The sequence below is a fragment of the Terrapene carolina genome, unplaced genomic scaffold (assembly GCF_002925995.2).
Source record: "Terrapene carolina triunguis isolate 2854851 unplaced genomic scaffold, T_m_triunguis-2.0 Scaffold68, whole genome shotgun sequence".
Classification (NCBI taxonomy): Eukaryota; Metazoa; Chordata; order Testudines; family Emydidae; genus Terrapene; species Terrapene triunguis.
The window spans coordinates 63179841-63194325 of record NW_020664419.1 but is presented as its reverse complement, the minus strand read 5'-3'; the positions used below and the strand labels follow the sequence as shown (position 1 = coordinate 63194325).

The following is a 14485-nucleotide window of genomic DNA, read 5'->3' as shown; positions in this document are numbered from 1 at the left end:
ATGAACGTTTGAAGTATTTTCTTCTATTTGACTTGCTTTTAGACTTCATTAAACTCTAAAAAGCATGAGCCTATTGTTCTTTATATTCTGGTATAATATGGTAATACCCACAACATGGTAGGTGCTTTCCACCCAGTCCCTGTCTCAAAGAGCTCACAATCTAATCAAAAGATCTAAGTGAAGAAAATCTAATCAGTAGCTTTACAGTTACAAATGTTTACACTTCGCATGCTCTAGGAGGGAATGCACATTTCAATAAATGCGCAGGTATATCCAGTGCTCAGCCCGCAGTACTAACAAACACTAGTTGCCTGTCACTAACTGGTGCCTGTCAAGAAATGCACATATGACTGAGGAGCAGGAGGATGAGGATGGGCACCAGATGGCCTGTGGCTGGACTGAGGGTGCCTGCTAGCTAAGGAATTTGTGACTCTTCTCATCATCCCCTCAAACATTTAAACAAAAACTAAACACCTACAGTGTCAAATGCAAAAGGTTACAGGCCAAATCTTGCTTCATTTACTCACATAAGTAGTCCAATTGACTTCTGTTGGACTACTCCTTTGGGTAAGGACAGCAGCAATTAGCTACATGTTAATATGTCATCAAGCTTGTGCAGTTAGGTCCTCAAATATCAAAGCATGTAAAAGAGAAGGGTGAATGCATGCCCTTAACTCTGGCCCTTAACCAAGCAAATTACAGTGAGCCTTCACCTATATTCAGATAATTACCTTGGATTAAGGGTTGTGGGTGGCTTTTTTTGCATGTGCTTTGAAAATAGATAAATGCACTCATCATTAATAGACTAGGCCTCATTCTACAGATCATTGTGTTAGATTTCCCTGCACTAATAAATCTGCACGTGGAATAGGGGAAATCTGCATGTGGAATAGGAGTAGAATAGCCTGAAGTATTCCTGCAATCTTTCAAATGCATATTAGTCACTTATAGATAATTGGGGATAATGCTTCTGTAGAAACCAGACAGCTCCAAAAGTCAATACAATTAATGATGGCCTTAAAACTAGAATAGTGATACAGTATTGGTCACACATGGCTTTATCCCAGTCTGGATACCACCCAGAGTTACCTATAAATAAAACAAGAGGAATTATTTTCAAGCAGAACTGTACTTAAGGTAACAAATTCAAGAAACAATATCTGATTGTGATACATACTTATGACTTTCTCACGCTCTGGATTTTCTGGCAAGAGAAGAGAAAGGAACATAAGCTTGTTTACCCGTTAGAAACCATTTTAATGAAAAATAATTGAGAACTTGAGTACATAATGTGACGCTCCGGGACCTTTGCTTTTCTCACCTGGGTGTAATACAAATATGTCTGTTTCACTTTAATAAAACATTGAAAAATGCCCAAAAGAGGAAACTTGATAATAATGTATTTCCACAATGATACTTCCGGGCCTGGCTGAGACAGAACTTGCTCATAACCACCTGCTTCTTTTAGCCCCTAGTAGCTGAAATGGAGGAAGTAGGTTTTGATAACTGCAACTAATGCTACCACTATTTACTTAGGCTTGGAGCCACAAAGGGACATAGGAGCTGCAATGCTGAATGTCACAACACTTAACTTTTAGGCCTCTAAAAATCACAGAACAAACACTGATCCACAGAGTCTCAGTTAGGCCCCTATACAATAAATGGGGAGAGAGTAGTGCCTATTAATGCATTCCACAAAAGCCAATACACTAGATGGGGAGCAGTCTAAGATAGCCAATAGGAGATGCTGATGAGAGGGGTGTGTCCTTAACCCCACTCCCTCTGAGATAGCCCTATCTCCCTGCAGCCTGGACTTAGGCCCTATCTTTACATAGTGATCCTTGAATGGGAATCCACAGCCTGGAGTCAGGCAGTTTAGGCACCTCTTTCAGGAATGAGTTAGGTGCCCGCCTTGCTCCACCCAAAACAGCCAGAGGAGGAAGTGATGGTGGTGCTGCCACCCACCTTGTAACTTTTAGCCCAGTGGTTATGGTGTTCTTCTGGGATGTAGGAGAGTTAGGTTCAATTCCCCACTCTCCCTCTTGGAGCAGAGGGGAAGGATTTGAACAGGGGTCTCCACCTTCCCCAGGAGCAGGTTCTAACCCCTGAGCTTTGGGATATTATGATGTTGGGGCTCCCTCAGTCTCTTCTATTGAAGCCGTTCCACTGTGGATGAATAACAAAAGAGAGATTGGAGCAGGGGGACTGGACCCTGGGTCTTCCACCTCCCCAGGTGGATTGTAATGTTGTGTTCTCGGTCTCTGGCCCAATGACTATTAAGTATTTATCCACAGTGGTACAGTCACTGGGCTGAACATTTTCTGAAAACTTTTCCAGCTGGGCTGCTTCATGTTCCTTTTGAAAAACCAGCATATTGCCTCTCTACCTCCCCTCCCCAAGCACGTGCTGGGGAGCGAATCATACACTTACAGAAGGTTGGGCCTAGCTGTGATCCCAGGCTGGCTAGCCACTCCCTTGCGGTTTTATTGCACTGGTGGGGGTATTAGCCTGGCTCCCTCCTAATGCTCACTAGTGTCTCTTGCTACCTGGGGTGGAAAAGGGATTCTTCATATTCTCTTTTCCTCCTCCATGTGGATCCCCACCATACTTGGCTTTTGGATGTAGGATCTCAAACGTACTTGAGAGCAAGCCACCATTGTCTTGTGACAATGGTCCATTGATATTGTGTCTTATATATGGGTCTTTCCATATGATATCATTCAGTTAGGGACTTTCCTTTTTACTTACCACATAGCTTATCCACACACTTCTCACCGTTGCATTTGCTGCATGCTGCTCCTGCGTTATAAGGCTGTGTTGGATAATTCCCACTGCAAAGAGGAACAACTTTGTTCTGATATTGACCTCCTTGGGAAGAATTTGAATATCTTGTGTTCATATTTTGTTGCAATTATTTTATCATGAGGAAATACTACAGCAGAGTCCCTTGTACACAGAACATGCAGTGAAATGGAGGAGAGCAGGAATGACTGGACCCAGGGCCGGCTCCAGGCACCAGCGTAGCAAGCTGGTGCTTGGGGCGGCAAATGGAAGGGGGCGGCACGTCCGGCTCTTCGGTGGCAAGTCGGCAGCGGGTCCCTCAGTCCCTCTCGGCGGGAAGGACCTGCCGCCGAATTGCCGCTGAAGAATGAAGCGGCGGCGGTAGAGTCGCGGCGGAAGTGCTGCATATCGCGATCGCGGCTTTTTTTTTTTTTTGGCTGCTTAGGGCGGCAAAAACCCTGGAGCCGGCCCTGACTGGACCCCATGTTTAGGAACTCAGTTTTAATGAAGTTTTGTCTATCTTCTTTCCTGAGTTTAACACTGCCAAATTTCAACTTCCAGATGCTGAGAACTTTGGAAGGCTGGTATTTAGCAATGCCACTGAAAGAGTTACTGTTCTCTTTTGTGCACATGGCACCTTTTAATATAGAGGAATCCCTGCCAGGCTGGCTGGGAATCTGTAAGGGAGCTATTTTATTTCAGTTTATATGTAGACTGTTATAGGAATCAGTTGTCTCTCCCTCTCTCTCTTTTCACACCCTCCTTCCTTTCTAGAGAGTTTCTGGGTGAAATTCTAGCCCAACTGAACTCAATGGGGCCAGGATTTCACCCCAGATTTATTTGTTTTATCTCAAGTAAACCCTCTTGAGGACAAAGCACTCAAATGAAGGATTAAGTGGAATTTAAGTGGTCCATAGCTTTTGTGCTCTCCCCCTGCACAGGGTTGAATGTCACTAAATCAAATGGCACACTCGTGGAACTAATGCCCAAATGAAGTATCGTTTGATTCCTTTAACTCACATGTTAAAGGATAGAATTTGGGTGTACAAGAAACACAGCATATAGAGTTTCAATCCACTATTCAGCAGCGGTAAAGGACACCAATAGGATGCTGGCTCACACAGTATCAAGAGATGTATTAGAAGTCCAAGGATACTGCATTACACTTTATAAATCACTGTTTTGAGATATTTTACGAGTACAGTCTTGTATTATAGTCAATCTTGGTTACCCTAGGGTATGTCTGCACTGCAATTGGGGGGGAGGGAGGGATAAGTGCATCATGTAAACTAGCTAGCCTGAGAGTGGAGTACGGTGAAGTCACATCAGCATGGGCTTCAATGTGGGGCTGTACAAGCCTGCTCAAAAACCTGGGTAATTACTTGGCCTGCGAGCCTGGAACCCTAAGTACTTACTTGGGTGGCAAGCGTAGGCTAGACTCCTTGCTACTGCGGCTTTACTGCTGTTAGTACTTGCTCTAGTTAGATTAAAGCTAGCTCAGGTATGTCCATCCAAGCTACCACCACACCTCCAACTGCAGTGTAGACATACCCTATGTGTAGAATGACATAGTTAAGTTGGAGAACTACTCCCCTCCCCCAAAGGGCCACTGAATAGATAAAAGGAGTGGAGAGGTTTACACAGATAAAGGCTCTGTGTTTTAGGGCTAAATCCCCTGAATTTAAATTTCAAAATTAGGGTTGAGCCCCCCAAAAGTCTTAAATTTCTATGCATGCTCAGAAGTAGCATCAACTGTATGGTTTGCCAGTGACACACCAGTCAGTAGATCAGTTGCTCAAATATTCAATGCAGTCCATCTTCCAGCATCTCCCCTATTTTACCTTTTTCTTTGGCCCCATTATTGACTCCAGTGGGTAGCCCTCTCCCCAATCAAAGAGAATTGGGCATGGCTTTCTCTGGAGGATCCCATTGCTGCTTCAAGCATTATCCATATGAGTTTACCAGAAAGTAACATGAGTCACTCCTCCCCCACACCACAGCCTTGTAAAATAATTGTAATGACAGGACTTACGCTGGCCCATAGTTGCAAATAAAATGTGCTGCATTAGATCCCGGAAACCCTGTTACTGTAGGGCAAAAGTGAACAGCGCAGCCAACTTTGTAACTTGTTGCCCAAACAACCTGAAAAGAAGTGGATATAAGCTACAATAAAATACCTGATTTAACATTCATGGGACTACAGAGAGACTGCTACTGTACTTGTGACACACAGAATTGATGAACTAAGAAAAATGTATCTTAGGGACTCTTTACTTGTCTAGTGTGTCGGCCTGGCTTGACATGAGTAATTGGACATGGGTGAGGCCTCATTTCTTGGGAGACAGGACTAGGGAGGTAAATGGATCAGCAGGCTGGAAACAGAATGTCTGTACCAGCTAAGAAAAGGTGGAACATCCAGGGAACCATTTACAATGGATAAGTCAGGCACATAAAGATGAGGTACAAGTTAAGCCATGTCTACACTAGAGACCTGACCCTGGCACAGCTGTACCGCTGTAAGATTTCCCATGTAGCCACTCTATGCCGACAGGAGAAAGCCCTCCCGTCAACATAATTAAATCACCGCCAATGAGTGGTAGTAGCTATGTTGGAGGGAGAGCATCTCCTGCTGACATAGCGCTGTCCACACTGGTGCTTCTGTTGGTGTAACTTATGTCGTTCAGGGTTGTGTGTTTTTCACACGCCTGAGCAACATAAGTTATACCAACAAGTGCTAATGTAGACATAGCCTAAGTCATGTGTGGACAGAGAATGCGGTACAGGGATTGGCTTCTACAAAGTAACCAAGCCAGTCCCAAAATATGTAATGCAATGTATAGTCAACGCAATGTAATGCCGGAGGAGACATTAAATTCTTGAAAACACTGGCAAACGGAAATTCTTTCCACTGATGCATTTTCATATGTTGATCTTGTGTGACTAGGAAAATAACTTTGCCAGGGTAGTTGACGTCTTCTAGCAAACGTGAGGGTTAGGTGTTTTTAATCTGTCTCATTTACTTAATTGTAGTCCACTGACCAGCACTACTTTTCTATCTGGAAAAGTGTTAACAGTTCAAAGACATGACGTGCAATAAAGGCCCAATTCAGCTCATCTCTCACTAAGCTCAATTTTCCCATATGCTGAAGTCAGTCGGGTTATGTACATTTATCTAAGAGCACAGTTTGGCTCAAAGTACCTAAAGTTACCCTTTATCCAATGAGAATGAAAGGCTCTCAGCTGGATTTCTGCCTCTCAACATTCCAGGAATGTGACTTTCTGCTCGAAAACCATTCCTCCACCCTATTTTAAACTTTTTTATAACAAGTTTTAGTGAATTTATTGCTCACAAAAAATGCTGATATGATACTCCCAGAAACTGAAATCCTCTTTTTGTCTATAGGCAAAGCTCAACAGCTCAGCCTTCATGTCCGCATGATCCTTAGCCTCTTTTCGGTGAGACTGCCAACAGGAGACATGAACCTTATCTGCTATGAACTGGACTGATGCCACAAATTCATTTAACATATATTCCACTGTACAGTCAGAAGGCAGTTTTTAATGGGGCTCTTTATAAAAGCGGGAGCTGTATATATGTGAGAATACGTAGATAGTTAATATAAAGCAAACCTCCTACTTGCACATAAAAATGATGCATATTTTTCATAAATATAGGACCAATAAAGTTGTGCATTGCAAATAGCTTCTGGATTACACAGCTGATAACAGTATTAATTATTTTTTAGTCATTACCAATCTGGGCCTGATTTTTTGAATTGCTGACCTAAAACTGAAAGACCCTGTAGCCAATTTCCAGTCTTGCCCCATTCTGATTTTGAGCAAACTCTTAAATAACCTGTACTGCTATTACTAGCCTGAGGGTCTGTATCTGATTCCTCGCTAGAAGAGAGTCTTTTTCAGGGAAACAAAAATAAGATTAAATTTAAAGGGTAAAAAAAAAAATCCTCTTTATTTCAAGGGCCCTTTCTAAAACAGTGAAATAAAAAGAGAATGTGCACAATGTGATTACAAGACTTAGAAAATAGTTTGTTGAATTGGAATAGGAATCTCCCATTTTAAATTACAATGGACAAAAATAATTCTGAAGTTCAGATGGAGAAATGTAGCAAATGACTTACCTGAGTGTAATGGCCACACACATAGGTGCAAGTGTTAGTGCCATAGGTATAGTGTTTGAACTCATCGTACCAATTAGTGAGGGCTGCAGTCACAGAAAACATGCGAAGAGAGCCAGTCCAGATGTTTTCTCCAACAGAAGTAAAGGTAGGGTGGGCCTTCCCGCGTATCTTGAGATAGATATTATGTTTAAACTGACATGTCTTTGCCCATGCTCTGGCTGTCTTTGCCAAATCTGGGTCCCAGCTCTGCCAAATGTAAAGACAGACACAAACCATTTTCAGTTACATTGGCATAACAGTAATGCAAAGGAATTTCCTAGAGAGGCCATTCACAGATGTGAAAATTTCATATGTTCTGCATATCTATTCATTCCTGGCCTCCTTGAAGATTTCCAAGAAAGGGCTCTGGGAGTTTTATAGAACTAGCTGATAAACAGTCCTGTGTACTCATTTTTGATAAGTTTAACCACTCATTCAGACAGGCACATCAAATTTCTGTTTTTGCTGGACTCCTGGGTTTATAAGACAAACACTAAACTTGTATGGAAAACAAATGTAGGCATTTAAGCTCTCTTTAGTAAAAAATGGGGATTCATTACTGTGTTAAAGAACTAATTTTCAAGAGCACCATAGGCATTTCAGAGCAAATCTGTCCAGTTTTATGGACAGTCAGCAAAGTTCTGTGAATGCAAATGTTGGCTCCAAATCCATATTTGCATAAACAAATATGAATTTGCCTAGGCAAATCAGACAGTCAAATGGCTGTCTATGAAATTTGTGTATTCAAATGCCTATTTGCACAAGCGTTGGTTTGGTTTTGCTTTTTCTTCTTTGTACACACAAAGCCTCCTGGGACAAATGTAGAGTTGTGTCTTTCTGAAAACTCAACCCTGGGATCTTACCTTTAAAGACCCCTTTTTATCTTGTATCTTTAAAAAGACCCCTTTTTATAGTGAAAATTCAGTGACCCAATCAATTCCATGCTTGCATGAGGTATTTTGGTTTTTAGAAAAATTTTAACTTGTGGAATTTCTCTGTTGCATCTTCTGACTGCCTAAGTTTCTGTAAATAAACTTTCTTTTCAAATTAATTATCAATACTGACTACTCTGTCAAGGACTAATTGATTACTAGAAATGTAAAACTAACCCAATGAGACTGTAAATTTTATGAAATGTAGCTTATGACATTTATCTAAGTACAGTACTTGAAATATGCTGAAAACTGTATTATGTTACAGTAGTATTAAACTGAGGTCATTTCTAAACATATTTTTAGAGATACGTTTTATAACACAATGCAAATATATATTTCTTCCCTTTCTTTTTGTAGCTAAGACTGTAAAAGTGAATTGTGCATAAATGAACAAAAGCTAAGATAGTTTTATCTGCCATTCAGTCACTAACTCAAGTTGAGGTGATTTCCTTTCAGAACAGTGAGTTATAATGTCAGCTTTTATGGTTTAAATTGTTGACTTTGCTTGGATTTGTCTCACAAAATTGATATAAAAACAACTTGCCTGACAAAATATTAGTTAAATTTGTTTTTTCGTATTGACTGGTTTATCAAGCTTTTGTCAGTAATTTAGACAAACTGTTACTTGATATTTCCTTAATTTTTAAAGAGAACAAATACAATAGATCTGCTTGAACGAATATTTACAAGAGACTGCTTTCCAATTCCAGCCTTAATATTATTGCAAGTTAAGAGTAATGCTCCTGTTTACATCTGTGCAACCCCTATGAGTTATAAGAAAGAGACCCAGTCAATGGTTGCGAGTAGTGAATTTGGTTCAGAGAGTTTAGGGGACCTGTTCTGTAGTTTTTGTTCTTCTTTACAATTCAATTTTTCATGTGACTACTCCTAGCTAGAGTTGATTGACTCCTGCAAAAACAGTGTTTGTAAACACTCAGATTTGTTTGACCATATTTATAACTCTTATTTGCTTTCCGTGTGAATGCATCTTTGTTCACATAAACAAAGATTGATTCATGTGAAAAGCCTATAGGCGTGTGTGAGGAATGGCTGTTCTTTGTACAAATACCACATGGAAAACATATTCATTATTTTTCATTAACTCCTCATCACTTTTGTTCTCACATTTAAAAATAATTCACACATCAAATTAGGGAGCAGAAACAATGCCATATGACTTGGGTGACCAATGGCCCACCACTGTAACAAACAGGCAAAGAATATCCCTACATTGCATCTGGGAGCATGCTTCCCAGTGTGGGTAGAAAGATGTGCTGGCTCTGCTCCTGCTAACATGCTAAAAATAGGAGTGTAGCAGGGCAACATGGGCGGTGGCTCAGGCTAGCCGCCAGATTCTGTACCTTGGGGTTGTGGGCAGGTTTGCACTCAGGCAGCTAGCCCAAGCCTCCACCCATGCTAGCCCAGTTACACCTCTATTTTTAGCGAACCAGCTCGAGCAGAGCTAGCTCGTCTGTTTACCTGTGCTGGGAAGCACGGTACCTGCAAAAGTGTCAACATACCCAAAGTGAACAGTTTATGAACAGCTGAAAACTGCTGAATACTTGCAGGAAAGTGACAGATCCAAATCCCATCCCAGTCACTGGGAGTCTGTCCACTGATTTGAATGGCCTTTGGATCAGGCCCAAAGAGCGCTTTCCCACAAACTGAGCAGGGGAAAAGGGTTACATTTGTCAGTTAACTTGTTTGCAATGAAGAATTTGACAGTCTCTCTTCCTTGGTAATGCCACTGTAACCTCCCAGTAAGATGTGTATAGTTATTTTGAAATTGACATTTTCTTTAGATTCTGAAGACACCACAAACACCGCCAGCAGCCTCTTCTTGTATTTTTGTTGCTTGCATGCAGAGAAAGAGGAAATGCTTCTCACATACATATTTCCATTTTAAAAAGGCTGTTCTCAAAAAGGTGGAACGTCTTGAGTTCATTCTCTTATGTCTTTAGATCGAAACCTGAGCCTCATCTGAGGACTGGTCTACACTACAGAGTTAGATCGACATAAGGCAGCTTACATTGACCTAACTCTGTAAGTGTTCCCAATAATATGTAGCTCCCACCAATGTAAGTTGCCCTCTACACTGACTTAATAACTCCATCTCTGAGGGAGATGTAGCACTTAAGTTGATGTAGTTAGGTCATCGCAGTGTCAGTGTAGACACAGTTTGCTTACATTGACTGTTGCTGTCTTTCAGAAACTGTCCCACAATGCCCCATGCTAGCAGTTAAATCAGTGCAGGTGCTCCTGGTGAGGACGCACACCACTGACACAAGGAGTGTAGTGTGGACATGTAACATTGATTCAATTACTGTGGTGGCTATATATCAGTGTAACTTAGGTCAACTTAATTTTGTAGTGTAGATTTGCCCTGAGGTAAACCAGGGCTCCAAGTGAAATACTGTAATCCTCTTGTTGTAGTCATACTTAACTTTTAATTGTTGAAGAGCTAAGCAGTATGTGGTTTTACACTACATTGCATTTCGCAATAGATTTTGGCACTTCCCCTATTGCTTCCTCCACATTAGATACCTCATTGGAGGGGGGGGTGATTTATTGATTGATTAATATACAACCCTAGTGCCCTTTCAATAAGACATACAGGACTCAGGATGGTGGTAAGCACCAGTAAAAGAACCTCGACGGGAGATAGCCAGACAGAACCCAGATAGAACCTAGTGAGAGAGCCAGCTTTGTCTGGAAACTTTGAACCAGCATGTACTGTAACTAACAAACACTATTCTCATAACTGTAAAAAGAAAAACCACTTTCCAACTTCCAATTTGTGGTGTTTATCCAGAAAAAAAGAATTGCCTCTCCAGTTGTTGTCTCAGCAAAGTTACTCCTGGTTTCTCTGTGCATAGGTTCTGCTGCTTAGTGGCCACCTCTTTCCTGGTGGTGGATTCACAGTCGCTGGTCACTCCAATTGCCATATATGCAAATGAGTTTATTAGAATGTTGGCAGGGATCTTGCTGAGCAGGGACACAGTACATCTTATGTGGTGGCAGATATTTCCCTGGAATATATTTGGCCACAGCTCCAATATATCTTGATTTCCCTGTCTTGAAGTTCAGTAATGGAGATTTCTCCAACGAGAAGATGCAGGAAGCATCACAGCCTAAATATTACCCATTCTAGCAAGAAAAGGAACTGGGTAGGGTGGGATGTTTCCCAGGACTTTGAAATTGAAGAAACCCTCCAAAGGATTTGTCCCTCTGAACAGAACAGCAGGGTTTCTCTCACATAGTTATAACACATTTATCTATGTAGTTTGTGAGTCCCTTGAACTAGGGAAAGGGAATCACTGCTGCAGTTGACAAATGGGAGTTCTCCCCTTAAGGGGATTTTGTGTATTTTTATTGGAAGGCTGGATCTGTCTGTACCCCAGCGTGGGATGGGTAGACACTGCACTCCAAACAGTAATAATCAGGGTGCCTGAATGGTTCCAGAACTGACGGCCAGGGACTTCATTCCTGGTTAGATTTGGTTTAGTTTCTTTTGGGCCTCTGCTGCTGCCCCAGCACCTCCAGCTTATAGGACCACCAGCAGCTGTGAATAACCCTCTGTTGGATGAAGTCCCGAGACAGCACTGCAGGTAACCAAACAGCTATAAGCTCTACAAAGTGACTTGATGACAGTGACCTCTTCCAGTGTAGATTTACAGCACGCAACACTGAAGAGAGGAGGGGGGGGGGAGGGAAACTAACTAACGGGCATATTTAGTGCTTCACATAAATCACACAGGGGCTGCTGAGCTGTGACAGTTTAAAACAGGGAGGATTTTCATAGCATAAACCTCAAGCGTAAAAGTGAGGTTTGAAAAATCCATCTGAACCCTGGGAGAGGGACTGAGCAGGTATGTATCCAGCTGTGATAACTGGAGTCTTACTGAAGTGGTTCGAGGCTTTGGGGTTGTGTTTTTTGTTTGTTTGTTTGTTTTAAACTATGATTCAAGGAGGGTTGGCATAGCTGAAAAGCTTTCGTAGCCAGTTACAAAAGTAAATCCTCATGAGAACAGTTAACACCATTGCAACATTCACCGTCTGTGTGCAAGTGAGGAGTAAAATTGTGTAAAATTGTTGAAGGTCCCCTTACCATGTGAAGCATGTTGCTGGCTGCTGGATTCACCCGGGACCGAAAATGGTTATGAGCCGTCACACACTCCTCAATAAACTGTTTGTCTCTTGTATCAGGTAAAGTACTTGGCTCATAAGAGTAGCAGCAAACTGAGAGAGCCAGTACTACCAGTACAGGAAGGGACAGCGTGATTTTCATGATTCTCGAGTCTCTCCGATCTTCCAACTTTGAAAGCAGAATATTTTGGCTATATACGGTGCTCTTAGCTCCCCAGATGGTGTTCTGGCTGGAAAGCTGAGTTTTATCTTCAAATTACAGCTGCTTAATAGGGTATTGCTAACAGGAAACGAATCAGCTTCAGCAGCCCCAAAAAAAGAATGAGGAAATTGTGGTAAATAAATTTTGCACTGAAGCTGTGAGTTTATGTTTTAGTGAGCATTTGTATTGGCAGGGCAAAGAATAGGTCAGGGAGGGGCGGGGGAGAGGAGCATGCGATGTCGCTCCTGGCAGGGGAGAGGAGGGAGGAACAAGCAGCGTTGCTCCAGCTGGGGCGGGGGGACGTCCCCCGCCCCACTGCCACCCCCGTCCTCAGTTTCAGACAGAAACGTCTAGAGATTAGAATGGCCCAAATTAGTGAACTCTACAGCAATGCACTTCTTACATAAATGTTAATTACCTGTATAGCAACTGGAGTTCTTCAAGATGTGCTGTCTGCATGTATTTCATTTCTTGTTTCAGACTGAAAATAAGGGGTAACTTTAACAGATCTGCTCTAGGAATTATTATGGGGAAGTCCTATGGTCTGTGTTATACAGGAGGTCTGACTAGATGGTCACAGTCAGGGCCGTCCTCAGGCATACGCACCGAAAATTTGGGGCACCCCTGGGTCTTAGTGTCCACCCTTCCTGCTCTTCCTAGCTGTGTTCTGATCCCTCCTGCAGGCTCCAACCACAGCTGGCTGCTGCAGCCCGGTGAGTCTTCCTCTGGAGGGGATCTAGTTCTTAAAAGTGAAAAAGCCTGCCAGACCTATTAGCACAACACTGAAACTGTTAAAGAGCCATTCAAGTGGTAATGAAGCATTTAACAGGCATTTGCCAACCCCCAGGTATATACTGTCAGCTTCTGAATTTACTGACAAAAACAGTGGTGCATTGCTGTAATATTTACTCAGAACAGGTTAGTCTACAGGACCTTAGTTTAAAATTTGCTTTAAAAATATTTCATTAGTGTGTTGCTGAACATTATAGAAACACATCTCTAAAAAATCCTTGCATAGATTTTTAGATGCACAATCTGAGTATTCATCTTTAGCCTTAAATGCTTGGATCTTCAGACATATAGTTTTTTTAATAAATCCTTCAAAAGACCACCCTTATCTAAAACACACATGCGAGCCCGGGCTGCTGTCGGGCATAGGGCCCCATAAATCCTAAGGACGGCCCTGATCACAATGGTCCTTTCTGGCTTTGGAGTCTATAAATCTATGCACGGTGTGTGCCAGAGATCGGAACCTTACAGGCAGCAGTGTTCCTTGGGCCACACCTGTTCCCTTCATGCCTTTGAGCAAAGGGGGCATAAAAGGAGATGAAACGACCAACCGACCGACCCTCAGTTCCTTCACTAGTACCAAGTCAGTATGTTAGGGCATGGTTACACTTGCAGATGTAGAGCGCTGTAAGTTAAACCAGCCCTTGGAGTGCACAGTAGGGAAAGCACTGCAGTGTGGTCACGCTGTCAGCTGCAAGCGTACTGGCGTGGCCACATTTGCAGCACTTGCAGCGGCATTGGGAGCGGAGCATTATGGGCAGCTATCCCACAGAGCACCTCTTCCCATTCTAGCACTGTGGCTTGTGGGAAGGGGGCGGGGCATTCTGGGTCCTGTCCCAATGCCCCGTGATGCATTGCTTCGCATCCCAGCAATCCCTGTGCTTCCATCCACATTTGGTGCTATCTTTCAACATTTTTTGTACTGCGTGCTCTGCCTTCCCTTTCAGTCTGCAGGAATGGAGCCCGAAGTGCTGAGGAATATGCTCATGGGTCTCGCCAGCACGTCACGTTTAGCAGTCGAGTTACTCCTTAAGCTACAAACTGACAGTGAGGAGACCGACAATGATATTGACTCGCATAACACATATGACACAAGATTGCTTGTGGCATTCACAGACATGCTCACCACGTGGAACGCTGCTTTTGGGTTCAGGAAACAAGCACTGGGTGGTGGGATCACATCATCATGCAAGTCTGGGATGACGAGCAGTGGCTGCAGAACTTTCAGATGAGAAAAGCCACTTTCATGGGACAGTGTGAAGAGCTCGCTCCCACCGTGCAGTGCAAGGACACGAGATTGAGAGCTGCTCTGATGGTGGAGAAGCGGGTGGCTATTGCAATCTGGAAGCTGGCAACTCCAGACAGCTACGGATTGGTCGCTAACCAGTTTGGAGTGGGAAAGTCGACCGTTGGAATCGTGTTGATGCAAGTTTGCAGAGCCATTAATTGCATCC

General features: G+C 42.8%; 1 protein-coding gene across 1 annotated transcript; it reads right to left on the bottom strand.

Moving 5' to 3' along the window:
• Nucleotides 1-12783, bottom strand: LOC112115168 (glioma pathogenesis-related protein 1-like). Its single transcript, XM_024212171.2, has 7 exons — nt 12661-12783; nt 12003-12339; nt 6921-7166; nt 4814-4923; nt 2749-2831; nt 1178-1204; nt 1-1089 (listed from the first exon to the last, which is right to left on the bottom strand). The coding sequence occupies exons 2-7, from the start codon at nt 12180-12182 to the stop codon at nt 938-940; spliced, it is 798 nt and encodes a 265-aa protein (XP_024067939.2). The 5' UTR covers nt 12183-12339; nt 12661-12783; the 3' UTR covers nt 1-937.
• Between the last annotated feature and the right edge of the window lie 1702 nt (nt 12784-14485).